At 41.9% G+C, this 27,694-nt stretch overlaps 1 protein-coding gene across 2 annotated transcripts in view; it reads right to left on the bottom strand.

The window, feature by feature from the left end:
• Window positions 1-27,694, bottom strand: part of FBXL20 (F-box and leucine rich repeat protein 20) — a 62,900-nt gene that overhangs the window by 19,604 nt on the left and 15,602 nt on the right. For both annotated transcript variants that reach the window (XM_074940928.1, XM_074940929.1), the window contains exons 2-6: window positions 24,731-24,792; window positions 12,109-12,163; window positions 5,896-5,970; window positions 2,925-3,019; window positions 2,289-2,357 (exon numbers count right to left, since the gene is read on the bottom strand). In XM_074940928.1, the coding sequence (XP_074797029.1) occupies window positions 2,289-2,357; window positions 2,925-3,019; window positions 5,896-5,970; window positions 12,109-12,163; window positions 24,731-24,792 (356 nt within the window). The remainder of the gene's footprint in view (window positions 1-2,288; window positions 2,358-2,924; window positions 3,020-5,895; window positions 5,971-12,108; window positions 12,164-24,730; window positions 24,793-27,694) is intronic.

Genomic DNA, 27,694 nt, shown 5'->3' on the forward strand with positions numbered 1-27,694 from the left:
CTGAGTGCTGGTAGCAGTCTAGAGTAGATGGAACACATCCGAGGGGCTTGCTGTTTGGCTGGGACTTCAAACTCCCCGACACCAATGGCAGTGATTTCGCCTGCCTAAGGATTCGTTTGAGGGAATAGCAACAAACTATGATTTTGTGCAGCAAGTGCCAACTGTAGGCAACTATGTTTGGGGAAACCAGCGGCTTTTTATCAAAGCCTTCAAAATGATTATTCAACTAGTACAGTGTAGAAAGACCCACAAGTGCCTGAAATATACTGCGAGTGACAGCCAGCGATACCCCTTAAAAAAATAATCGTTGTAGTGAGGCCAGTCTGGAGGCCAGCTGAGAAACCCAGATGCCATCGCCAACCCAGCTATCTAGCTCCAATGGGCTGGCAGAAGTGCAGAGGTAGAGAGTCTGATCCCGCAAGGCGCGGAGCATTCTGGCCTGGAAAATAAAGATGAGCTATGGTTTTGACTCACAGGACTATATGAAGGTTATAAAATAAAATGACTAGCTATACGAAAAGAAGTACTTCCACCAGCTAATTAATAACTCATCCCTACACATCTTTGCTGGCTATTGTTAATTTTTGCAGGATGTGTTATCTCCAGTGGAAGGCCACATGAGATATGAACAATGACTAGGCTGCATTGTCTGCCCCCAGAAATATGAGTTGTTTTTAAAAGCTATTGTAACACTGATGCTTAGACGTTAACAGACAACAAAAATTCAACAACATGAATTGAGGCTATTTCTTAACAATAGTTGCTACCTGTATCAGAAAAAAACGTAAAAAAGCTTCTTTTTAAGGGTTCCTTCAGTTGGCAGATCTTATTTGTACAAGGACGCAAACTGATTTAGTGGATTTCACCACTATTCGTCTAAGAAGAGTATTTTAGGCCATCACACTTTCATTCTGAGACTGATCTATACTTTTAGATGCAGAATCTATAGGTAATCAATGCAGAAAGAGCACACATGTAACATGGTTCTTTCTGATCTCATTCCCTCATGTACTGCTACTGTAGGAAACAAGAATCTTACAATTTTGTAAGTGATGTTATTTTAAGGAGTTACAAAAAGCACTTAAGCAGGAAGACAGCAAAGTGGCAGAGAAACTAGATAAAACTTTGATACACTCCTATTTCAAGGCAATCTAAAGCATAGATGACCAGCTGTCCATGGGAAAAATCTCAAATCTATGTGGAGTGGATGGAAAAGCAGAAGAACTCCCCTAGCTCTTAACAGTCTGTGCTCGGCAATGTGGAAGTACGGCTTGACGTGCGTCACCACAACTGAGACACACTTTACTGATGACGACATCTGCGGTCCCTGGATATTAACCAAATTACGTCCATCCATACTCATAGCATTTATTAAAGAAAGTTAGCGTTTAAGTACAGGAGGGTTAACTCTTGCCAACTCTTTTAGGAAGGTTCCTCTGCAAAGACATACACCCCCCATAACTTCTCCCTGGTCAGGGCTAGCATAGGTAAGGATATGTGGGGAACTTCCTTTCCCCCCCCCTCGTCTGGAGCTCTCCCTCTCAGCAAAAGCTTCAAAGAGAGAGATCCCTTTCCACCAAGACAGACAGTTCTCTTCATACTCAGGTTCCCTCTGAGAGCTTCTCCTTTCATCACAGAAATGAGAAGACCAAAGCCTCAGAGTGAAGCTACCCCCTACCATCAGCATGAAAAAGGGGGAAAAAAACTGTACACATTGTAATTTAACAGACAGAATCACTCAAAGGAGAATCAGAACTCGAAGTATACAAGAGGTGGCAGATGAGCACAAGAACCATAAACTAATCAACTGCAGCCGCTCAATGTGCAGAGAAATTGCAGTCTCCATAAATTCTGACCTGGGAGAACAAGGCTCTTTTGTTCCATTACAGAGTGAGCCTTACTGTTCTGAAGTGGACACTTTAGCAGCCTTTTCTGCATCTGAAAACATGAGTCATACCTGCCTAAAAAGAATTATTTCCTCAGCTATATTTTCCCCTTAATGTCAACAACCTGATATGATCATCTGCCTTGAAATAACAAGTGAGCCACTCGATGTAAGAGGTTTCCTGATGTCTTCAAATTTTTATCAGACCATAACAAGTCATTCATCTGGAAGTAGACCACTTACTCATACCACATTTAGAAAACAAACGGTACTGATAATTGGGTGGGACAACAGAGGGGAATTTGGAACCACTGCCTTCCATTCAGTTGAGACAGAATTCGTGTATGTTAATAATTACAAAGGTTAATATTCCAACATTCCCCCTAATAAACATGTTACTTACGTATCTGTGATCTTGGTGCAGCCATTTAGGTTCAATACTTCAATATTTCTGCAATTCTGTGCAAATGTCCTTCGTTGGAAAAAAAGATAAAACGCACTACTTTTCAGACAATGTGTTTCCAGATGCTTTACCCTCAATACTACAAAAATAATTAAACAAAAAAACAGGTACTGTTTATCTTGGGCTAACTGTTGATCCTCCCCACCAGCCTTTTACATGTGAGCATCTCTCAAGGAGATCGAATCAAACAGGCTACTGAATGCTGGGCTTAGAGGGCAACGCAGAGCAACGATGAGCTGTTACCCATATCTTGTCTTTGGAGTTCTCTCAGCCCAAGAGCAAGGGACAGAGGTTCAGGTTTCCAGTGCCAATTCCCCCAATATTGCAATACCATCATTTGACTCTATGCTGCTATTTTTTAAGAAGGGCTAGGGAGAAAGGCTCATATTTCAAACACGCAAAGAATGATACGCATATTGTTCATCATTTACTTAAGCAATTATTTTTGGATGCATATTGTTATTGGCCTCACTCTAGCATGTTCAGGAGTGAATGCACCATTCCAGCCCTCTATGGGTGGGGAAGGAGAACTATTCTTCGCTTCACAGTTAAGAGTAGAAGAAGCCATACCACTACCTTAATGCGTTGTCTCCCACGCCTAGACACCCACGCAGGCTTAGCTTTCGCAAGAAACCCCCACATCTTTTAGAAATATTCTCCACTACTCGCCCCTGTAAAAAGACAGGAAAAGAATTCCACTGATATCACTTCTTAGTTGCCACAGTCTCTTCTTTAAAGTTAAATTTAAAACTTTGTAGATTAAAAACAGTCTGTATATTATTCCAGGCATAAGGGCACTGAGCAAACACAAATTACCATCAAGGTACCAATATAAAACTGAAGGAGACCGATTCAACTTCTAAAAATGGACAAGGAACAATTACCCAAAACCAAAGGAAGAAAGCCGAGGCTAAGCAGCAGAAAAATCCTCAACAGCCAGAGCTACTAGGCAGTGCAAGAGAGATGGCTGAAGTATCATTACTGAAGAAATACAACAAATCACAGAAACAACATGTGACAAGGATTTCCAACAGGCATGTGTGGTCATGAAAGATGTCAAGATTTTTGTTTTGGGGGACAGAGTGGAGATGAATAGTGTAGGGGAGTTCTCTTCTCTCATGGAGGAAGCATTTCAATTTTCCTCTCAAAGACATCTGGAGAAATGCAGTTTAATGTCATATTTTACATATGTGTGAGAGAGAGAGAAAAGAAAAAAAAATATATATCTCCCCAGAGACCCCAGGACAAATTTGAATTTTCCACAACTTTAGATGATGAAATGGTAAAGAGACCGAGGAGAGGAGAGAAAGACTATACAACTCTATCAGCACAAAAGTTTCAGTGTCCAGTAATATTTTATTCTCCTCCTCTGATCATTGGAGAATGGAAACGTCAATCACGTTCAAGTGTTAGCTACTAAGAGTTTGTATTAAGAAATTTTTAATCCCTCCCTCCCAAACCAAAAATTTATGTGAGCAGTAGGGTAGCTGCAAAGTATTAGCAAGCTCTAAAAGGGCTATCAATCTGCTGAAACCCCCTCATTTACCTTCCTTAAAACCTACTCTCTGAAATACTACTACTCTTGGAATGCCAACTGCAGCTAGGATGTGCTGCCAAAGTGTTGCAATGGCTGAAAGGGATAAAGGAAGGTAAATCCCATGCTGCATTATAGGCCTGGTCTACATTGGGGGGAGGGGAGAGAGAATCTAAGTTATGCAACTTCAACCACTTGAATAACGTAGCTGAAGTCGATGTACTTAGATTGACTTACAGTGGTGTCTTCACCGCAGTGAGTGGACTGCTGCTGCTCCCCCGTCAACTCCGCCTGCGCCTCTCGCAGCGGTGGAGTACAGGAGTCGACGGGAGAGCGCTTGGGGGTCAATTTATTGCGTCTAGTCTATACGCAATAAATCGACCTCCGCTGGATTGATTGCTGCCCGCCGATCCGGTGGGTAGTGTAGACATACCCTTAGAAAAGGAAGGTTACAGAATTTTAAACCATGCATATGTTTGTATATGCCCTCAGTGGCCTCACCATAGCTGTGAATATGTTTGGGATTGCAGAGGATTCAAATATATTTTTAAGAAAACGTAAAAGCTGCAAGTTTATCTTTCTTAAAGCATACAACATTTAGGACTTAGCTTGAGAATGTCTTTTTAGGTTAAGGAACAGCAGCATTTTGGAGCATCTTGTATTAAAGCATAAGCCAATGCTAGTGCACAAATACATAATTAGTACACAGATGAGTAAGAGAATGGGGAGACTTTAAAGCCATGTAAAACTGCTCAAGAAGGGAAAAGCCTAGTTTAAATTCACAGCATTACTCTCTCCTTACACCGTCTAGATAAAGCACCATGGCTGAAAAGTTCTTTCCTTATTTTCTGCTCCTACCTTGGATCAGGGAACTCCAATGATCTCCCTGCACCTGTGTTAAAGTGAAGTCTTATCCCAGCAGAGAACTTTAGGAATGCTCTTACTAGTTTTACTTTCTCCCTTAATCAACAGATACATGTCTCAAGAAAGACTTGCTGTAGAGAGCAGAACCACATTTGCTTCCCTCCTTCAAACATTCAGGGCACTTGCCAAACACCATAAGCCTTTAGACCAGATTTTTCGGGTACACAATTTGCCATATCAGAGGCCAGTTCCTTTACGTCTATATGAGATGCTTAGACATGTCTGGCAGAGAGAGTACTTTAACGCTTCTGTCCACAAAGGCTGCGTAACTTGCAGCTTCCACCAGGACATCAAACAAGCCATTCTTATGTTTTTCAGTTTGTGTTGATCTACAATGCTGCTCTCCTCTCCCCATCTCCAAAAAATAATTTTTAAAATGAGAATGTAACAATCTGATAAGGGTTTTAGTTTAGTTTGTTTTTGAAAATTCAGCCAGGAAGCATATAGGGACTTTAGTTTCCAGAACCGTATGACAACGTGAGGCACAAAGTTATCATTTCCTACATGGACTCCATAGTTCACTTCTAACAGATTTATCCAAAGTTACAAGAAGGCCTTCCCACAGAGGTACATCTTTTAGAACTAACTCAGAACTGGAAATCTCTGGCATCTTCCAGGTTTGTGTTTCCATTTCCAACAAAGGAAAACAGACACTAGAGACAGAGAGAAAATTTAGTTTCTTAATGATATAAGTCCAAGTATACTAGATAAAAGCCATACTTGATTATATTGAGTTGGAGAGAAAAATCTAGACCAATACCCATCAGCAATATCTTTCAGCAAAAGCACATATTTACTCTAGTTATTTCTACTCTCTCAGTAAACAAAAAACTGCTTCTTTCAAATAAGTGTACATGTACACACACAAATACCATTCACTCCTGGTACAGTTAAATAGTTCTGTCCATTTTCAAAAGCTGAATGAATTGCCAAGACTATAAAGGCTCCCTGAAGCTAAGAAGAACTGAAATTAATTATTTCTATCTCCAGGGAAGGTGGAAAGGGTTATGCTGGGGGGTCTTAATCTATTCCACACTGTAATTACGTTTTTAAACAAGAAAAATGGGTTTGTATGTCACTTAATTATACCTCAATATCCCTCTGGAAATCAAACAGGTCAATTCGCTGCCAGTTACTGCCATCCAGGGCCAGAACATTCCATGCCTTTATTGGGGAAAAAAATGTCAGTGCATGATTAATATGAAAAAAATGCCAGTGGGAATCTAGTTACAATTTGTTCCTTTTAGAAACAACACTGTATCTCAAGTAAAAAAGCACCAAATAAATTACTGCAACAGATGAAAATCCCTTAGGTCAGCAATATCCTCAGTTCAGATAAGACTTACCACACCTACACAGTGCACTCTTAATTTCTCATATATCACTGAACACTTAGGTAGGCAAGTCCAAGGTATCACTGAGATTATCCGCACACAAACGGATGGGCCACACACTGGACTTTTTATTTTGTATTTTAGAAAAGAGCTTTCCAATTGGAGAACATATACAGGGGTAACATATGGATCTCAAAGCATTTTACAAACATTAAACCTCTTAATATCCGTGCAAGGCAGATGAGTATCATGTTCTACATTTCACAGAGGGGAAAAGAGGCAGAGGCTAGCAGGTTGATTTCAGAGTCGTGGAGCATCCACTGATTCCACTGATAGCAGTGCAAGCTGTAGATACTCCGCACCTCTAAAAAATATCAGGTCACAGGTGACTTGACAAAGGTCACAGTGAGTCAGTGGCATAGCCAGGAACAGGCCTGGACCGCCTGACGGCTAGTCCCTCTGCCTTAAACAATAGACCACTCACTCACTATATCTTTTTCTGGAACTTTTGCTTCCTCAGTGAAGCTGTGTTCAATCGCCAGCTCTCCAAGTTCCCTGATTTCCCATCCTTTCCTTCTACTCAATTCTTCAGTCACTTCACAATGCTGGATTTGTGACAGCTGAATCCCGAGAAACTGACCAAGGGTCATACACACTGGATGACATCACTGCAGCATCAAGCAGAAGGTGAAGTGGGGGATGTGAAAAAGGAAACAAACACCAGTCTCCACATACTAGCAACAGCAGCAAAGAAGAATGCTGAAGAGTCACAAGCAAAGATAGTTTGCTCATGTGAGCTCCAGCATGAAAGTTACAAGTCACTAAGAGTCTCACATATGTATATCTGAGTTCTGAAGTGACCTGGAGCATGGATATAAGCAAATCCAATCAGTGTACAATGGACGGTGTTTAGAATTTTTGCTTGGCACCAATTTTGTGCTATTTAACCACATAAAAAAGCTAAAAGGGATTATTATAGAGCCAGCTTAAAATGTGAAAAACAAGAACACTCAGAATGAAGGGAGAGAGTCTGTCCCTAATTCACATAGGTAGTAAATAGGCCCCAGAACAGATCATATACATCATACATGCTACAATGCCCAATAACAAAGAGGTAGGTCAAAGATGGAACCTTAACTTAGCCTTTCCTCACCTCTGTACATTTAAAATCAGATGCTTCTTTTTTTGAGGTTCTGGCTTATTTTTAGATCAGGAATCAAACTTTAGCAACTGAGACTATTTGTAGAGCGTACATTGTTTTCAGCCAGCTAAGTTACTTACCTGTAACCAGAGTATTTCAAGATGAGCCTCAGCATATTCACATTTGTGGGATCAAGGCATCTGCACTGCAAACTTCCAGAACCTTTTGGAAAGCAGCCTCCATTGGGGCCACTCATCTTTCTCCCCCCCCCAGGGTTTTAAGGATTTGAAAGGGGGAGTGGCCCTAACCTCCTGCCCCTCCACCACCACCACTCCTTCCACTAATTCAGGAATTAGTAACCTGAGACTCGAAGGTGGGCAGGTAGTGTGACTATGTAGAGGCTCATCTTGAAGATCTCTGGTTACAGATAAGCAACCTTCATTTCTTCTTCAAGTGGCCTCTGCATAGTCCCACTTGTGGGAGTTTAGCAAGCAGTACAACCCCCAGGAAGGGAGGCTGCGGGAGTTGTAGGTAAACAAGGAATGCAGAACTGCCAAACAAGCATCAGCTCTGGATGCCAGGGCAGGAGAAGCAACCAATCTTGCTCCCCCAAAGCAAGTCTAAATGAGGGAACATTTTTGCTAAAACGCATGTATAGCTCCAGTATCAGTAATGCAACATGATGCCATGAAGACACAGCGACGGCATGCCAAGGACACTCCTTTTGTCCAGGATGAGGAGTGATAATTCCAGGAAGATGAAGCCCTGTGAAGTCATAATTGTGAAACAGATGAGCAACCTTTGGACTATGACAGACTGGCTCCTAGAGTGTCAGTTCCTTTTCTCCAAGGGACTGGGAAACATGTAGATAAGCTGTGGCCTGATACAATAACAAGTTCCTCTGAATATGCAGATGTAGGATATATTCAGGGAGGCAGGTAAAGGAGGCCCAGAACAAAGACATTCTAGCAGTCTGAAAGAGGTGGAAATCTCAAGACGACATCTTAGACTGTTGTCTACACACAGACAGATACCCAACCATTCACAGCGAGTAGTCATGACAGCGAGGCATTTAATGGAACACTTTCTGCCAGAGCACGGCCAAATGATAGGGCACATTTTTACTGAGAGAGGTATTCTTTTACTCTAGTCAAAGCTGTGTGTGAAGGGACAGACACAGGACTATGGCACAGACGGGTGCTACTACTAGTGCCCTTCAGAAAACAGGAGAGTTCTGTTTCTGGAACCCAGAGGTGAACACGATGAATCTTAGGGAGTTAGCACAGCCAGACAGCATTTTGCTCCGTGTGACACAGTCCTATTGTCCACATTATACAATAGGTGGCAAGTCTCATTCACATTGTGGCCAGGAAACAAATCTCACACACCACTAAGTGTAGGTGATGGAAGTCTCAACCCTTATGTGCAGCTGTTCCTTCTAAGATGAGAGGAATCAAAGCTATGTTTCCTGAGAATTCCAAAAGTGCTGAGTCAACTGCTTCATTGACTCCAGGTCTATTTCTTCCAAGGAAAGCTTGGTAATGCTAAGGATGGGCACCCCTATGTGTTTCTAGAACCCATACAAGGGGCTAAAAAAAGAGGACACTACCCAATCCTATACACTGCGCACTCCATGGTGGAACCGGAAGCAGACCTGAAAAGTCTCCTTCCTGGCTTAGAACTGAAGGTAGGTAGCCCAGAGCCCAATAATGTTCTAACAGAATTTCCTCCTATAAGAGCTCAGACACATGGATCCAACCAAATATTATGATGTCAGCTTCAAGAAATATCACAATCCCTCACAAAAAGCTCTTAATGTAAAATAGGACCTACAGTGCACTGCATCTTATTTGCTGACCCTTGGCAATGCGCCTTTTAAAACAAGTATCTCTTTTTTTGCCTTCGAATTCAAGGGTTGCAAAGTGACTCAGTCAATAGGCCATCCTTTCTGGAGCCTCAGATGGATCCTGGGACACTGCATCCTGTTCCTCCTATACAGGCTGTGTTGCAAAGAAATCTCTGGATCTGTGAATCTCAGAATCGATAGAACTGTGATGGGTATAGCACCCTCACAACCTAAGGGAGCCTCTGAGCCTGGCATCAGTTCTTAGCCTGTCAGATTCTTGTAAATCTGGTCCTGGAAAGCTGAACTGGCCTTAAGGAATGGGCTGGGAGCCCAAGAGAACCTCAACGGTCCCTACCCAGAACCAAGGGGAACTGACAATTCCACAGCTAAGTAAATTGGCTTATACAACGTCTCATAGTAAAAGAGTTTAAGAACAGACCAATCCTCCTTTTCTCACCTCCAGGGTAAGGGTCTGACAGATGGAGCATTGGGAGGGGAAAACCTTCTCCCAGATAAGCAGAGCATCCAGCAAGTGCATCTGAAGACGACTGAACAGGAAGCACAATGTGAAAATACTATGCTGACATAACAGAGACCCCCCCATTCCAGACCTGATTAGAAGCTTGCAATGCATTTCCCCTTTCTAGTTTGTGAGGGCCTCCAAACTGATCTGCTTGCTTTTGCCACTATGTTGGGCACAGAATCAGTCAGGCAAGCAGTTCTGCAAGGATTGTGGTGGTGTAGCACCAGAGTCCGATGACCTGGGCAGATCTGGGGCCTCAGTGGTACAGAATTCTTAGACAAGTGACTCAGCAGTAACAGATGTCAGCTCCCCATGATGGCTAGATCCCAGGTAATCAGACCCCTTCTCGGCAACTGTGCTCAGCAGTCCTTCATGTGTGACTGCTCCATCTGGATTCAAGTTCTGGCCCTACCTCCATTTGGATCCAAAGCCAAACATGGCTTTTTTTTTCCCCAGGGTGGGTGGGGGTAATTCTAGATCTGTGCTCTGTTTGAATTCAGGTTTTGCAGCTCCCAGATCCATAGTAGGCCACCAGATCTGGATCAAGATTTTACAGCTCTGGATACATGCTAAGCCACCAGATCTTGGTTTTGCAGGCCTGGATCCACACTAGGCTGCTGGACCTGAGCTCTACGGATCTAGATCCATTGGAAATTGAATCCAACAGCCAGAGAGCCAATTTCAGCACATAGCTAGGTATCCAGGTCAACCTGGACAGACGCAGAGACTTTTATAGTGACCAGCCTGAGATGCCTCCCATGTGCATGGGTGCGAAAGACAGCCAAACCCATTCCTGCAAGACAATCATTGAAGCTGACTGCGAACTTATTCAGTGTCAGCTTAGCTGACTGGAGGAACCTCCCCACTGTGAGCAGGCCCAATCTGCTCCTGTGTCCTGACAAAGCCCATGCTCGACAGGCATTTCCTCATGTCTTTTAAAAGAAAAACCTGGCTAAAGGATAACTCAGTACAAACAAAATTTGCCTCAAAAAGGTAGAAAGAGAAAAAAGTAAAACACTGACAGGAAAAGTGTCGAGGACACCGTGTGATCTGAGCTTGCTGCATCTTTGGCATTTAGAAAGGGACTGAGGGGTAGTTGGGGCCACTCCCCCTTTCATACTCCCAGAACTCATTAGGATGGGGGCATGAGACGAGTGGCCTCAATGGATACTGCTTTCTGTGATCAGCGTACAGGCTAGACTGAGCAATATTTTCACATTAAAAGAAGGCTGCATGTCATCTGTGTTTCTGAGCTCCAATGTGTTCACAGGTGCCCAGTGAAAAGGCAAGGGTGTGACAAAATGGGAATAATAGATAAGATGGGTAAATGCCTTTGGAAGCCTATGTGAGCCAGTTAATAGCCAGAGTTGCTCCTTTGAGAAAATGAAGTCATCCTTAGCATAAAAATCTAGTAGGATCCAAACAACACATGATTATGACCATCGTGTCTAGGGGCTGGGTGGTGTCTTCAATTGCAAATAAAAACAATTTATAATATCATTTTTGTATTATTGAAGGCTACCATTAAGAAAAGCAAGTCCATGGACAGCGTATCATCAAGTGGACCCAAAACTATTCAGCTTTCTCCTACAGAGTCAGCGGATACTGGGATCAGCCAATAAGGTAATTCCAATATACTAGTGACTCCACAGACAAAAGGATTTTTATATAAGCATTTAGAACTAGATGATTCATTATGGTAATTTTTCTGTGAACAAGATATGTGTCTTGTTAGATGATAGCAAGATAAAAAGCAGAAATTCTGGACAAGAGTCCATAAAACAAGTCTAGTAGCTCCGGTTGAATTGGTATTCGGGTTAGTGGAAGTTTCACACCCATTTTCCCTCAAGGAGTCTCGAGTTGAACTATGTTTGCTGAGTTGCATGAAGTTACGAACTACTTTACTAGTTAAACACTGAATGAAGTACTCCGGTCTCCTTCCATCTATATTTCCATCAGCTACATTGGAGCAGAAGGATAACTGTTCATTGGGTTCTCTTCGTTGTGTTAAAGTTTAATTCATGAACATGGTACATCTGCATTCAAAGCCCAGATATTAGCACAACTCATTTAAAATCATTTAGCTAACGTGAATTGAACATTTTCCCCTGTTTAAAGCAGCCCTTCTGTACCACATCTAAAAACTGTTCAGAAAACATGGTTTTTAAAGTATTGATGTAGCTGATTTTTCTTCTTCAATAGGTCCTTAGCTGTCACCAAAGGGATATAGCTAGACATTCAAACCCACTCACTGCTGTGGGAAATACCAGAAACTCCTGGCATCACTAGATTAACTATGGAGAAAGAGGAATATGTATAAATAGCTGAGACATTCTTTGAACAGAGTTTGCTGGCATGTTCTTCCCAATCTGAGATAAAGAGGGCAATCTGGAAATGTCAGAGTCAGAAGAAGAGGAATAGTGCTGATAGATTTTAACTGATACATAAAGATTCTTACCCTGGAAACCTGAGCACAACGACACAGAGTGACCACATCCAGAAAAGAGAATATTCTGTAAAGAAAACAAAGAGAAACTTTGTTTATAAAAGGTATTTTGGTTATTTGCATCTAAAAATAAAAAGAAAGTGGAAAGCTTAAAAAAAAAGCTTGAAGATAGAGAACTTCTTTGTAATGCAGATGAAAGCTTGACTGCAAATAAAAGTGCAGTACAAGCAGTTAACAAATGAAAGCAGAGTCCCAGATATTGGACTGCTACGAAATATTTAATCTTGTACCTTGTAGTATTTGCTGACAGAGTAAACTAAACGATTATTTATCAAAACAGACGCTTCCTGCTACCTTGTAGCTCAGCAGTCAGAAATGTTCAATTAGTTAAGGAAATAGCAGGATAAAGAGAACAGTTGTACATAATCTGTTTACCAGTGAAAAATCCCTTTATCCTTAACAGTTGCATAGCTCCGATGGCACTCAGTGGAGTGAATAACAAGTTAAACACCTCAGTAAAATATGAGGATCTGGTCCCACTTCAGGAATTTATATATAATTTCCTGTGATAATTAAGAATTAAATACTACAATATGAGAAATGATTAAAAGCATTGTCGTCCTCATGCCCCAAGGATGAGGTAGAAGGAGTATCTTGCTTTGAAATAGAAGGTAAGTGCAATTTGCATAAAGTCAGCCGAGTTCATCAGTGTGCCTGTGTAATTGTCTAGGTCACGTGTGTTAGGAGTGAGATGGCTGGGTCACTCCTACATGGAATGCCATTCCTTTGCATGAGGGCACTCCTAAGTATTCTGAACAGCTTGGTGCGTAGAAGTCCATCTACTTATTGCCCTATTTATCAGAATCCTAGAAGCAGATTGTTGTACTTTGTTATTTTTCACTGGGCTCAGTTTTTCGACTCTCAAGTCATTTAAACATATACAAATAAAGTACAAAATCCACTTAAACTCTGAAGAAATAAGGTGTTAATAAACACTGTTGAGAACCACTGGTCTAGCAGTAAGAGATGGGAAGACAGGCAGACTAACTGAGGAGAAGGGCGCAAAAGCATGGTTGGAAAACACTTGGAGTTTGGATCAAATAGAGATCAAAAAGACATTAAACAGCAAATGCTCATGATGGCAACTATAAAATTGAATTTATCACTCGGTCAATAGTTTATTGCAAAGATAAGACGTATTTAGTTAAGAGAAAAGACAGTACACATACCCATGTATATATGAAATGTGTGTATTAATATTTAAAATTGAAGAGTTTTTAGAAAGAAGGAAACTTATTAACATTTGCATTATATAAGGGTTAAGGGGATAAGCTATTTTTTTTGTTACTCTGACAGGTAACTATTTACAAGGCATGGTCCGTTTACTTTCATTCAAGGTGCCTTTGTTACTGGAGTAAGTGTTTATATAAGGTTAGAATCATCAGTGACTAATTTAACCCTATTCACCCCCAGATTTTGTCTACTGTATGTGGCTGTAGGAGATTTGTGGGTCAATTGAACTATTAAATCCCAGAATTTTTTGCACACATTTGAGGCATCTATTTTTTCCCTTTTACATAACAGGATTAGTTTTATTGTGGAAATATCTAGGTAATATTTTAAAACTGCTGTGATTATTATGCAGGCTTTGCTAGTGAGGAATATGGTTACACAATGTAGCCGATACACATCAAGGAGTTTCAAGGTGCCACAAAGAAGACTGAGAGCTTCACAAACATAAATGCTCCCAAGCATTAAGCTAACCCAGGAAAGATGGGGCACCTAAAGACTCAATGCACCCCAACACAGCAGGAAGTTGCTGCCATAATTACTTCCAGATTTGAACTAGGAGGGACCTGGGATGAGAGCTGAGGGCACTGTAGAAGTTGGGCAAGGATTTGGAAACCCTCCAGCAAGTTATTCCCCTCCTTCACCCCTAGTTTACTTCAGAAAACTCCTTCTCACTCCCAAGCCTCACCAACTTCTGATCTTTCTCCAGATGGACTAGAGAGGAAGCTAAAACTGAAAAGAAACAGGAGTGAAGAGGCAAAGATTGATAGGAAGGGGGTGGAGTAGTACCTTTATATAAAGTGGATGATTGACAAATCTCTCTGCCTACTGCTTCCAGGTTGGTGGACACAGATACTGCAACAGCTGGGACCATGAGGTGCTCAAATGAACAGTCCTTTAGCATAAGTAGGAGGGGGCTGGCAGCACGGTGTTCTTGGTAAGGTGTCCATTGTTCTAGGCTTCACTTACTTCCTTTGTTTGGGAGAGCCTGGATACAGTGACCTTCAAGGAGATCCTGCAAGACTCAGTTCATCCATCCCCAAGAGGGTCTACGACAGTGGTTCTCAACCATATGCGTCCCACAATGTGTTATGTGGACCTCATCCAATATTATCTGTATGGCCCCGAGGATGTCACACGGGCCGCAGCTGTGTGCTGATTGGGCAGCAAGCAGCCCAGGTCCGCAGGTTGAGAACCTCTGGTCTTGGTGTAAGAGGTGGAAAGACAGGCTGGTTAACTCAGGAGAAGGGGGCAAAAGCAAGGTTTGGGAAACACTCGGAGTTTGGAAAATATTGTGGGTAGTTTGTTTTTCTTTGCATGATTTATAAGCCTGGCAAGATCCCTGGGCTAATGTGTTACAGAAACTGTTTTATATTAATTGTGAAATGCATCCACAGCCTGGGATTGTGCAGTTTATTCTCTGCATCTAAGTCGGCGGTAAAGCTGGGGGGAAAAGGCACTTAAAATAATGAACAAACATGTACTGCTAACAAATTCCACTTTACATCATGTAAGAATTAGGAGGGGTTATCAAGGCTGCTGCTGCCAACAAACCAGCAGGACAAAGCAGTTTATGAACATTAATGTCCATACTTTGTATTCAACGATAGTACAATTATTTTCACAAGGTAATCTGTAAGTAGCAAAGCCATGGGTTTGAAATTTTTCAGAAGTGGAGACTGGCAGCGCGGAATGACATGATATGCTACAGCAAATAGCATTATCAAAAGAGAGTGAAAAACTTTGACATCATTATCAGTGGAAGCATGTCTGCTGACTACCTTGAAAGGAAATAAGCTATTTATCACATCCACTTTTCATAAAGACAGACAAAAATTAATTCACAGACGTGTGCCTCACTGGAGGTCTCATTTGTCAACATGCTGAAGGTCACCCTCATTAGCCATTTTGTTTAGCTTTGCTGTAGGAAATAGGATTGCAAGCCCTTGTTTTCATTAACCTTGTGACCTCTGGTGCTCAGCAACTCTGCACAGGCTCTTAAGTAGCTCTTTCCTGGACAGACGAGAGAGGGGAGCGCAGCATGGGTGTGACAGAACAACAAGAAGCCTACAGCAGAGCATTGAGTGTTTTATAAGCAAAGCAGTTAAGGCCTTGTCTACTAGGGAAAGGTTTTTCAGTGTATTTTCCCCTGTTATAACTACAGCAAAAGAGTGCTTCTACACAGCTTTATTTATGCTGTCTTAAGCTACTTCCCTTGTGAATCATTGCATGCACAAAGCTCTGAGTTTTTTGTGTTTTTTTTTAAAATACCCACACAGCATTCTGGGCACATATCCCATGGTGCAGTGTTCTGCCACTGGATTCTACATATTCTATGATTTTTCTCGATGCAGTGTGAAATGCCAACCAGAAGTCTGTGGCTTGGGTCAAACTAAAACTCCCATAATTCATCTGTTTTCTGCAAGCCAGCATCATTTCTACACAGCATGGAGGAAGCCCTACTGAGCGCAGTGATCTGGATAGTCATTTACATAAACAGGCTCTTCCACATGTATGGACAGTTGTGTAGCCAGATAGCTTTGAATGAGTAGGGAGACAGCCACTGTCATGCCTCAATGATGCTTACGCTTAACAATCCAACCCACCTTGTAGCTTGTACACTGGTTACTTTTAGACCTGAGGAAGAGCTCTGTGAAGCTCAAAAGCTTGTCTCTTTCACCAAGAGAAGTTGGTCCAATAAAAGATACTACCTCATCTACTTTGTCTCTCCTATCCTGAGACCAACACTACAGCCAGTCCACAGCAGGGTGGGAAAAGAGCACTTACTTATTCTACAGTAACTGTAACACTTCAAGACATCAGAGTCCGAGTGGATTTCGCTATAGGAGCACACGGGCCTCCTGTGCACAAGAGGATTCTTTCTTTTTGGCCGAGCGGATCTGTTGGGGTAGTGCATCACCCTGGGCTGCCTCATGCTCCCATCCAAGGCCATAAAAGATGGAGCACAGGCAACCTTCCTCCAGTTTCTTTGCAATAAAAAAGGCCAGTATAACTGAGGATTTCTAAGAGTGGGAAGGGAGAGAAGGCAGTGGGATCCACATTGACTATATCATCTCGAAGGACCACAGTAACTGCAGGGTAAGTAATAATCCTTTCAGTGTTAGTGTTGACCCCATTGTGGGAGACTGGCAAGCAACAACTCCTGAGGACAGTGGGAATGAGGAGTTCAAGCTGAATCAGTTGAACAGCGATTGAAGTACTGCTCACCTGGCAGCCAAGTCCAAGGCATGGTGTTTAACAAAGGTCAGTGAGTTGCCACCTTACAGATTTGATACCGGCACATTCTTGAAGCAGATGGAGGACACTGCTTGTGTCCTGGTGGAGTGAGAGGCTCACCAGCCAGCTAACACAGCGAGATACGCTGTTATCCATTTCAATGTTCTCTGTGAAGAAATGGCTTGACTTTTAAAATGTCTGGCTATGGCTATAAACAGACAGGGAGACAGTTTGAATTGTTTGGTCCTTTCAATATAGATTCATAGATTCCAAGGCCAGAAGGGACCACTGTTATCATCTATTCTGACCTCCTGTGTAACAGGCTAGAGAACTTCACCAAAATAATTCCTATCTTTTAGGGTGTGCAATTTCTCATCTCCCAGCACAGAGCACTCTTTTTCCCAAAACTAAGGTAGGTTGGCTGACTGGTCTAGATGAAAATTTTAGACCACTTTCTGCACTGTTTTAGGAAGGTCCAAATTAAAGTAGTAACCAAAAATAAGGGGGGTGCAGGAGGACTGGTTATGACAGTACTTGTCTAGAAGAGGAGTTTGAAGCTCAAAAGAAAAGTAGCAGATAGGAGACTTACCAAGTTCTATCTCACTGCCACAGGTAGTCAGAAGGAGCTGAGGAAGGGTTGCAATCACTTTATCCTTTATGCCCTTACACAGAAGCATGAAGGACAAACAAACTCTGCTAATCAGAAAATTTCAATCTCATATGCACAAGGCACATGCACACCTGCTGTAGGGTCCACACCGACATACTGGAAGTATGACCGCTTTTTTCAACCTCATTTTCTGGTCCTAACATGCATTTCATTATTACACCCAGCTCTGGCTCCAGTACTGGGTGTTCAGAAAGGAATCCAATACCTTGTTTGAAATCTTTTAATAAATCCTCAGCATACAAATGTCATACATTGGCTGATATCTTCCCTCAAATTAAGTATCAGCCCTCATGTGAGGACTACGGGCATGTTGGAAGCGAGGAAAATACTTTTATTGTCTCTCTGGATTCTTGTTACATGAAGCACATCTATAGAACACAACCGCAGCTAAATCATAAGGCAAGCTCACTTTCCACAAATAATAATTCTTCTTCCTCCATAGAAATTCCAAGCCATTAATAAATATTCCAGTAACAGGACAGCTGGGGAGGGGAAGGAGAGGGACGGAGTAGTGAGTTTGACAGCTACCCAAGGTATAAAGGATGCTAACATGGCTGACAATTGCCCCTTTCGCCCTTGAGGATACACCTCTGAGGTTAGAGTAAACAAAAGCACATGAAAAGTTTCCCTGATCCTAAAAGTCCATCTCTATATGGTCCAATATACGTAGATTACAGGGTTCTTAATCTTACTTTTCATTTCTCTTGCCACACCTCCCTCAATAGCCTCCCTGCATTCTTCTTGTAGGGTTTTTGACTGCCCAAGCTAGACTGGTTGCTTGGGAGCGGTTGCCTGACAATGACTAGGTTCATGGAAGACAAACAAATTTAAAATCATGCTCTTAAATAGCTAATAAGATTACTCTTTAAAAAAAAAAAAAGGCAAAAAAAGACACTTCTAAATGCTGTCTGCACTACTTTTCTCCTAGTCTTTTCTCACTGATACCAAAGAACGACTCAGCAGAATGAGACTATGAAAGAATACTGTTTCAGCAAGTCACTGCTCTGCTGTGCACATTGGCTGCTTCACAACTTGGCTCAAGCTTGTAGCACCTCACAGTTGCTGGAGAGAACACAGGAGCACACTGAATGCCCTGAAGTTCGTTTTCCAATGTAACTCCAAGGACAGGCTTTTCTCCTCAGAGAAACTGCTAGAGGGGAAAAACAGGTTGCCCTGCATGGCTAGGCAATGATGAAACAGGGTTCCTCCTCCAATACACACACAGTATGGGTCATAATTAAATACTGGACTTCTCCTCACCCTGATCTGAATTATGCAGTCTGCACAGTAGAAACAGAACATAAAAACCTAAGCATAGATAATCCAACCCTACTTAAAACAAACATTTTTTGTTAATATCCCATGACTGGTTTAAAATGAGACTGTACAACAGGGAAGCATTCTGTGCTTTCAGAAGTTTGGAAGAGATCTAGCTAGTCCTTTCTAGATCCTACATATAGCAAAGTTCATTTCCTAAAGAGAGGTTTCAGAGTAACAGCCGTGTTAGTCTGTATTCGCAAAAAGAAAAGGAGTACTTGTGGCACCTTAGAGACTAACCAATTTGAGCATAAGCTTTCGTGAGCTACTTATGCTCAAATAAATTGGTTAGTCTCTAAGGTGCCACAAGTACTCCTTTTCTTTTTACTAAAGAGAGCCACCTCTTGGAGTTGTTCCAAATTATTTTGGAGGATATGCCTCTGGGCATAAAAATGTTGTACAAAACATCCTTCTAGTTCACTGTACAGCTCTACATTGTTATTTACTAGGCTAATAAAGATAGCTATCACTCGGAATCAAACCTTGAGAAGTTGGTTAAAAAAATTAGCAGGTTATTTAATGGTATATCTGCATGAAGACTCTTCTAGTTTTGACTTACTGGATGAGGAAAATCAGCTATAATTTCAAACAACCATGAAAATACTCACTTTGCTTTTAAGTTCTACACAGCATATTTATTTTGATGAAATACATCTGCTGACATTTGACTGCTATGTTGTCGTACTTGGCCTTTTCCCTCCTCACAGAGGAGTGGCAGCAAGAATATAATCCATGCCGTTTAACTTCTGTTCAGCCATTGGAGGGGGAGAGGCAGACACTTATCTAAATATTATCAGCATTAACCCAAGTCAAATCTGTTTCCTATGAGAGAGATTAAGTAATTCCATTGGAAAGCAACAAATTATGACCATTCTTCAATAACAGTAGGACCAAGGCGTTCAGAAAAGCTTTGTGAAAGGGCAGGATACTGCCTGCTCCGGCAGTACGAGCACAGTCTACAGCAAGGCAAGTCGCCAAAATATATTCTATGAAGAAATGTCCAGCACATTTCTATCATTCCGACTTCTTCAAATCCAGTCAGGATTTTCTAAGAGATTCTTTACTCTCTCCCATCACCACCACCATTTCCTCTGACAACACTGAGAGTTTTGCCTTTGACATCAAGGTGAGCTGGATAAGGCCTTTAAAGACAGGCAGCTGTCAAAAGGCTACCATCCAATGTATCGCTTTGACCTTCAACCCAGTCTATTCAAGTCATAAGAACAGCCATATTAGGTCAGACCACAGGTCCATCTAGGCCAGTATCCTGTCTTCCGACAGTGGCCAATGCCAGGTAGCCCAGAGGGAATGAACAGAACAGGTAATCATCATGATCCATCCCCTGTCGCCCATTCCCAGCTTCTGGCAAACAGTCAAGCTCTGTTCCCTTCCTATTAAGTTGGTTCCTATGGCCTGACCAAGTAGGCACAGACTACGGTTTGCTGAGCCTCCAATAGGTGAGCCATTCAATTGCGTTCTGTTCTTCACTCATTTGGAGCAGAAATAAAGCTACCGAAGGAGAAATCAATATGGAGGTAGATGCAAAGCCACTGCGCTGTATGCTGAGGCAAGGCAGGAGATTATGGGGCAGCAGAGCGGGGACTGTACAGAAGGCAATCAAACCATGAGGGGGAGGATTTTAAAGCTGCGTGACCTTATTGTGAACCAATTTGGAAAAGGCAAACTCCTTAGGGCCAGGGAGACCAAGCCAGAGAAATGTATATTTGTGGAGTAAAAATCCCTTAGGAAACTAGTAGATACCACCATTTCTCTAGGAAAAAACTCTTTCAGACTTCCCAATGGAGTTTGGCCTACATTCAAAAGTCAATTGGCAGCTTGCCTTAACGTATGAATGCCCTTTCTCAATGGACTATCGATGCCATCATGTTAGATAGTACAGAAACTATTGGCACGCAGCTATTTTGGCAAAACAGATGTCTAAATTAACCACAACTAGTGCCAAAAATGAAACATGAATTCACCTTTCAGAGTCAATAAGCCAGCTGTTGGCCTGTCTCAGGGAGGGAGCATCTAAATTCATTGCTATACGAACCAAGCAGCTCGACATTGTCCAAATAGAAGTTGGCAGCTCTGCTGGAATGAGAAGGCGATAAACTGAATTCCACCTTTTGATGGTTTGGCTCTTTTAGAAATGTACATTTTTTAAAAAGGTGTAAGCCCCTAGAAACTCATCTGGTGGCAACAGAGAGAAACAGCTGAAGCAGGTACAGAATATCATTGGGGGGGGGGGAGAGAAGGGAGGAGCAGAGACCCAGCCTGAGTACCTCAACCCTAATGCTCCCTGGACTCAGATCTGTGAAGAGACTTCTGGTGCAGCAGGGTACATGCCATTCCACCCCTCACTCCAGCCACAGAAACGTGGCAGCAAATACTGCTGGGAGTAGCCAGCCAGAGACTCAGATGGGCAGAAGCAGAGATAAGTGGCTGAAGCAGAGACATGCAGACTCTGAGATCATGGGGGGGGGGGGGGGGGGGAGAAGAGAGGTGTTGTACTATTTAAAATAGCTTTTGTTGTGGACATTCTTCCCTTTTTACTGATTGACTGTTCAATCCAGTCTTCCCTGCCCCTTCCCTTACAGTTTCTTTACTCCAGCCTCACATCCAGTCTTCCATGTACCCCTGATTTCCTACCCCCCTTTAATGTGACCTCTACCTTCCTTGTCTCTTGAAATAATCCTCTCCCAACAAAGCTCCACCCTGCAAAATTAAAAAAACAAAATCATGGCACTAACATGACTTTTGTGAAACTTCATAGTGTTCACCTGCTTATATGTTACATCACTCCCTCGAACCCTTTGTCTGTCTTGTCTATTTCGATTGTAAACTCTTCAGGACCGTGCTCTTATTCTATATTTGCACACTGAGATCCCTAGGCATTACCATAATACAAAAATATTTGGTGCAAATCCTGGAATTTGAATGGAGATTTTGACAGCAAGATCATACAGACTGATAATTATGCTGTACAACGGGCTTCTCATAAGAAGGATACACTCACAGAACGCAAGAGTCAAGTCACTATTTCCAACAATATTGTGGGCCATGTAGCCACAGCAGAACTGCTTAGTCACTGGTTTAAAATCTCCTGCTCAGGATTCAAAAGAGAAACATTTAGCAGATTTGCTCTCATATAAGTTCACATTAAGCATAGCTTTTTGGATTCAGCAGGGGGATGGAAATCACAGACTCTAAACCCGTAAGAGACCATTGTGATTATCTAGTCTGACCTCCTATATAACAGGCCCCAGAACGTCCTCAAAATAGTTCTTAGAGCATGTCTTTCAGAAAAACATCCAATCTTGATTTAAAAATTGACCTTGGTAAATTGTTTTAATAGTTAATTACTCACTGTCAAAAATTATGCCTTATTTCCAGCCTGGAACACTTAAATTACTATTAATCTGTGCCTCCATTTCCTTATCTGTAGAAAGGGCAATGAATCCATGTATTCACAAAAGTGTTTAGATAAAGACCATTTGAAGATGTAAAGTGTTGTAGGTCTTCACCAAAAACCTCAGCAGCTAGGCAGGATGAGAGAATGATAATAAAGTCACACAGATTTCTACATTGTGTGGGTGATAAGGTCTACTGTCTGCCCATTTTGCACCCTCCCACAACTGAATGGGCGCAAGTACAGTTTTTCACTTCACAACCACATACATGAGACATCAATACCATCCTCAGAATGGCCAAACTGTGGAACAAGAAATTATCCAGCAGCACTGCTGACACACACAAGTCTTTGTCTTGTAGACACTGACATTCATTTATAGGAGATCCCCTTAGATAAATGCATCCAAGTCTCTTTCAAAGGCTGCACTGTCAATCTGCACTAATTAATTTTCACAGAATGCAAATGATGGATTCCAGCACGCCAAACCCTTACTTATGAACTTTAAATTTTATAAACTCATGCTCCTTATTCCTTTTAAAAACAAAGTTTAGCATAATCCTAAACACCCAACACAATTCATCAGCATGTACCAAGGAAAAGTGACATCAAGGGATGAACTACTAGTACTGTTCCCATACTAAACACACATCCAGCCCTGGGATCTGTGTCTGCACTATTGCTTCCATTGACTAACGCAAGTGGGAATTTTCTGAGAGAGCAAAATACCTTAGTAGACATGACCACAGAGAGAAAAAGCTCTTCCTCCTAACATCTTGCAACAACTTCCCTAGATTCTGAAAGGGCCTACTGACCCCTCTGAGACCTTTCCATTCTGACTACAGCGCCAGAAATCTCATCCAAGCTCTGATCATCTATTCCCTTCTTGCCTTGATGCCTGCAACCTTTCCCCCCCCCCTCAAGTCCATTCAAATGCTGCTACTAACATCTTTCTAGCTTGTCACCAGCTGTGTCGTCCCTTCTAACTTCCTCCACTGGAACCTTTTCTTCCACTGCATCAGACACAAAATTCTTGCCTTATCAAAACCCTTTGCAATCTGGACCCAAACCTACCTATACATCCAGTTATCTTATTGTGAGGGTAGACTCCTGCCTCCGCTATACCAGTGGTGCCACTCGATCACCCATTCTTCCACACTCACTCCCGTGCCGCACTTACACGTGGTAATTGGCTCAGAACTGTACACACAGCTAGTCTGTGCTAAGACATCCTATATTTGTTACCCCAGCCTCCTCATCTTCCAGCTTATCTCATCCACCTATTGTGGCTTGTCTTTTAGACCATAAGTTCTTTGGGACAGGGACTGTCATTTGCTAAGTGCCTACACTGCAAAGTCAAAAACAACTATCCACAACAGCAAGGAGAATATACGGTGTCAGTTGTGAACTAAAAATTTTATAGAATAATCAGTTATTTCAGTTCAAGATTTACTTCCGTATTAGGAAGGTTTGAGATGCCTGTGGAGACGGTTCTGGAAAAAGTGATTCTCAATACACTTGATGAAAACTCAAACGACCAGAGCAAGATTCAAGGTAGCAGAGTTGGTGCTTTGAGTGGTGGGAGCACCCCAACCTGTGGCCAGTAAACAACCAGACATTACCCTTCAAGGAAGATTAGTGAATTACATGTTCAGGTGCTACAGGGACAAGTAAATTTTTCCAGGGCAACTATGTGACTTCAAAGCCCAAGTCCCAAGGATTTTCATTAAAATCACGTAGGTGTTTTTGAAAGCTTTTCTCAACATCTATGGCTCTAACTAATGGGGTATTGTGAGAAGTAACAAACATTACAGAATATCAGATAATCATTATTCATTTTATTTTAAACAGACTAGTGCTTTTTTCAGAGGCCAGGGCTCACCTCCAAAGACTTTACTACCATTAAATCTTGAACATCACTGAGCAATACTTACACGCATTTCAAGAAGTTTGCTCATTTTAATAATTCAGATCCTCAGCACAGACTGCCAGCTACTATTCTGTACAAGCTATGCTCTAGTCTGAGCAAAACAAGAGATGAAAAAAGGGAGAATTTTGTTTCCAAATTTGAAAAATAGCTGCCCAAACTTATGTTGCTCCAAACTTTCACTTCAGTAGCAAACATGAAGGTAATACTCACAGCATAAGAAATAGATTGAGATACTAACACAAGCTAGATTCCACAATACCATGACAGGAGTCCCATCCCGTGAGATGCTGAGCACTCAGCTACTATTTACAGCAGCTGCGACTAAATGTGCTCAAGTGGGAACTTGGCCATCCTCCAACAGTTTCTCACATTTTAAGTCTTTGGGAGAAAGGGGCTGTGTGGGTTTTTTTCGGATGAAACATTTCACATTAACAAAAAGAATATAGGCAGAGAGTGTCCTATTTTAGACTGTATAGGTATTAGCCTATACCTAGCACTTATTTTTATTAAAGGCCTTTTAGACCTATAACTTTTTTATCTATGAAAACAGTTGACCAGCAAATTCATTTAACACTTCACAAAGACATAAAAAGCAACAACAAAATATTTAGCATAAACTGTGGCTAATGCAGGCCTTTGATCAGCATAGTGTTTGTTTATGGCTTTATAATTGAAGCAATCCAAGCTCATAACTTGTGAATGAAACAGCTAAATTAGCTATTGCTTGTAAACAGATATATAGAAATTCTCCAGTTTCACAAATTGGAAGGCAACTTACCGAAGCAGCAGTTCTTTCGGAAGTTTCTTGTTGATCACAGCTTCGTCATTGTTTGAGAACATCTGCAAACAAAAACAAACAGTTTAAACCATTTAGCCACCCTGTATTTTCATTATAAATCATTACTTCTAGGAGCAAAACTGCTGGTTAACAAGACAATTTCAACTGCATCGACAGGGCCAACTTTGTGCTTAAATTCTCAAGTTCTCAGACTGGGCACCAGTGTGCGACTGGCATTTGATGCCTGATGTAGTTTTGCTCAATTGGGCCAAAAATGCTTCATGGGTTGATAGAGAGGGATTAATTATAAATGGTTCTGGGAGAACAGGGGCTCTTGGGTGTTACAGGCCGAAACCTACTGTATGAAGGAGCATCTGATCGTGTATGGTGCTAACAAGGGACTTTCAATCCTTGTCACAGTGCTGTGAACATGCATCAAAGCACAGGCCTTTCCAAGGAAAGAGAAAAATGGCACATTACACCAAACAACCTTGTGCCACTAGTGCCAGGGGGCAGGGAACAAGAAGAATTGGAAAGAAAGGCAACAATGGGGCACTCAGGGAGCCACAATGTACAGGCAATGGCGACTCAGGAAGGGTGTGTGCTGGCTCCTGTTTCTCTGACAGAAAGTGAAGAAAGGAGCAAGGAGAGCAGACGAGGAGGAGGTGCTGATTGCAACTCAGGAGCCTAACTATCAGGGTACCACCACTGCCTGCACAATTGCAGTGAAAGGACAAAGGAACAGCTTTTGTGAGCTTTGAAGAAAATCACCAGCAGCGCTTGCTCCTCCACAGGATCGTGACCACAAAGCATGACCTGAAGAGTAGCATGATCTGCATAGCTCTGCAATGGGAAGAGAGGACTCAGGGAGAATACTATATTCCTCTCCACTGGCAAGTAAGCAAGAGTTTGTTTTCTCTCTCTCTCATACAGAGACACACACACATTCTCACCCCCCGCCCCACACCCCTAAAGATTATTCAACGACATAGCAGTCCACTAATTTACAAAAGGGCTCGCTGATCAGCTAATCAATTCTAAAACCACCTCACTAGCTGTATCAAAAACAGACTAGCCAAGCCCCAGTTTTCTAGTTACCAACAAGTCTTATAAGGAAGGCAGAATCTCATGTGCTTCCATGGATGATCTGCATGTATTTAAAGGCTTAGTACTTCCTCACATTGAAAAATGCACTTAAACCTGGGGGAGGGGCAATTAGAGAATACCTATGAATACCTAGATCACTGATGTGTGCAGCCTTGTTGCTCTGTATTCTTGGGTCAAGCATTCAAGTTTCCCATACCTATCATACAGTAGTGCTGAAGCACATTTCCAACTGACAGTGAAAGTGTTATATCAAACCTGGCAAACAAACAAATCTAAAAATAACGAGTTTCATTCATTAACAAGGTTTCTAACCTTTCTCCTAAAACACACGCAAGAACTGTTGTGTATGGATAAGTTATACCCCACAAATGCAAAGCCTAACAAGACTGATGAGCAGTGAAGTTACATTCTGAAAAGGTTGATTCTTATCAGCTGATTAAGTGGAGTTCACTAAACCAGTCTGGCTGTATAGATGCAAAGCAAATAAACCCAGCATTAACACACCACCAGGTAGGTCACTCTTCTGTTGACAGAGGATCAGATTAAAAGAGTTAAAAAAGGACAGCAGAAATCTCCCATGTCTTAAATAGGCTACATCTATTTTCCTGAAATACAAAAGGCAAAGTAAGGAAAGACATCTGAATGTTGAAAGTCCTACAGTAGACCAGAAAAACTCCAAACTGTCCTTACACATATCATACTTTAACACGATAAACCACCATGCTGCATATATGTAGGCTCCTAGGTAGGTATCACCTGCAGACAGAGGTAATGAAGCAGGTGGTCTGTAAATGCAAGTCCACAGAATATGGGTTTCTTTTCATATATAAAAAGTAACACACGTACCGCCATCCCAAGCAGATATCAGAACTGCTCTTTAGAAATAAGGGTAAAATTTTCAATAGCAGTTAGTGAATTATAAACCCAAGTTCTATTTTCCAACCATTTATATTACCTGATGCTTTGCAGGTAACAATAGTGCAAATCACAAGTTTGTTGTGCTGGACTTGGGGCTGACTATGACCAGAGAACCAAAGCAGCATTGTCAACATTCTGGGAGCTGTGAGTTGCCTACAACAAAACCTACTTGCTCAGTAAGGAAAGGAGATTCTGGATTAAGTCCTATTGGCAGAGTAATACAGAGGTGTACCTGACCTCTCTCCCCATAACGGTCTGTGCCAGTATAGTATGTTTGAACCAACATTCCACACTCTGTGGGGAGCGGAGAGAGACAAGCCAGATAACGGTAGGATAGAGGTTAGAAAGGTTCATGTTAGAAGAGATTATCCAAGGCACATAAAGTCCTGAAATAGAGATGACACCTAGAAGTGGACAACTGAACTTCTCCTTCATCCCCACCCCGCAAACCCATCTAAACTTGGCTATTAAGTTACAACTGTTTCTTTTGGATTCTGACTACCACAGTGACCCATGCATTACATTAATTACCTCCCATCACTAGTGAGGCTATACTTCAAGGCTACTTGGAAACCAGTTACTATAGAATGCAGCTGCCTGCTTTGAGTTTTCCACAGGCAGCGCATGACACCTGACCACTTGCTTCAGTCCATTCCAGGTGCAATTCAAGGTGTTGACCTAAATCTATAAAGCCCTTCCCATTGTTTAGTTTCTGACTACTACAGGAACTGTCCTTCACCTTGTGCAATACTGAGGAAGTTGCAAATTGTTGATGGTAACACCCCGTAGATTTAAGGTGAGGGGATTAGAGGCAGGACATTCTCAGAGAAGGGCCCTCATTCTGCTCTGAAAGAATCCGAGTTTGGTGACATTCAGGCTACAGTGAAAGTCCCACCTATTTTCACAAGCCTTGTCGGAAAGCATGGTACTCAAGTGATG

The sequence above is a fragment of the Natator depressus genome, chromosome 27, assembly GCF_965152275.1.
Source record: "Natator depressus isolate rNatDep1 chromosome 27, rNatDep2.hap1, whole genome shotgun sequence".
NCBI lineage: Eukaryota > Metazoa > Chordata > Testudines > Cheloniidae > Natator > Natator depressus.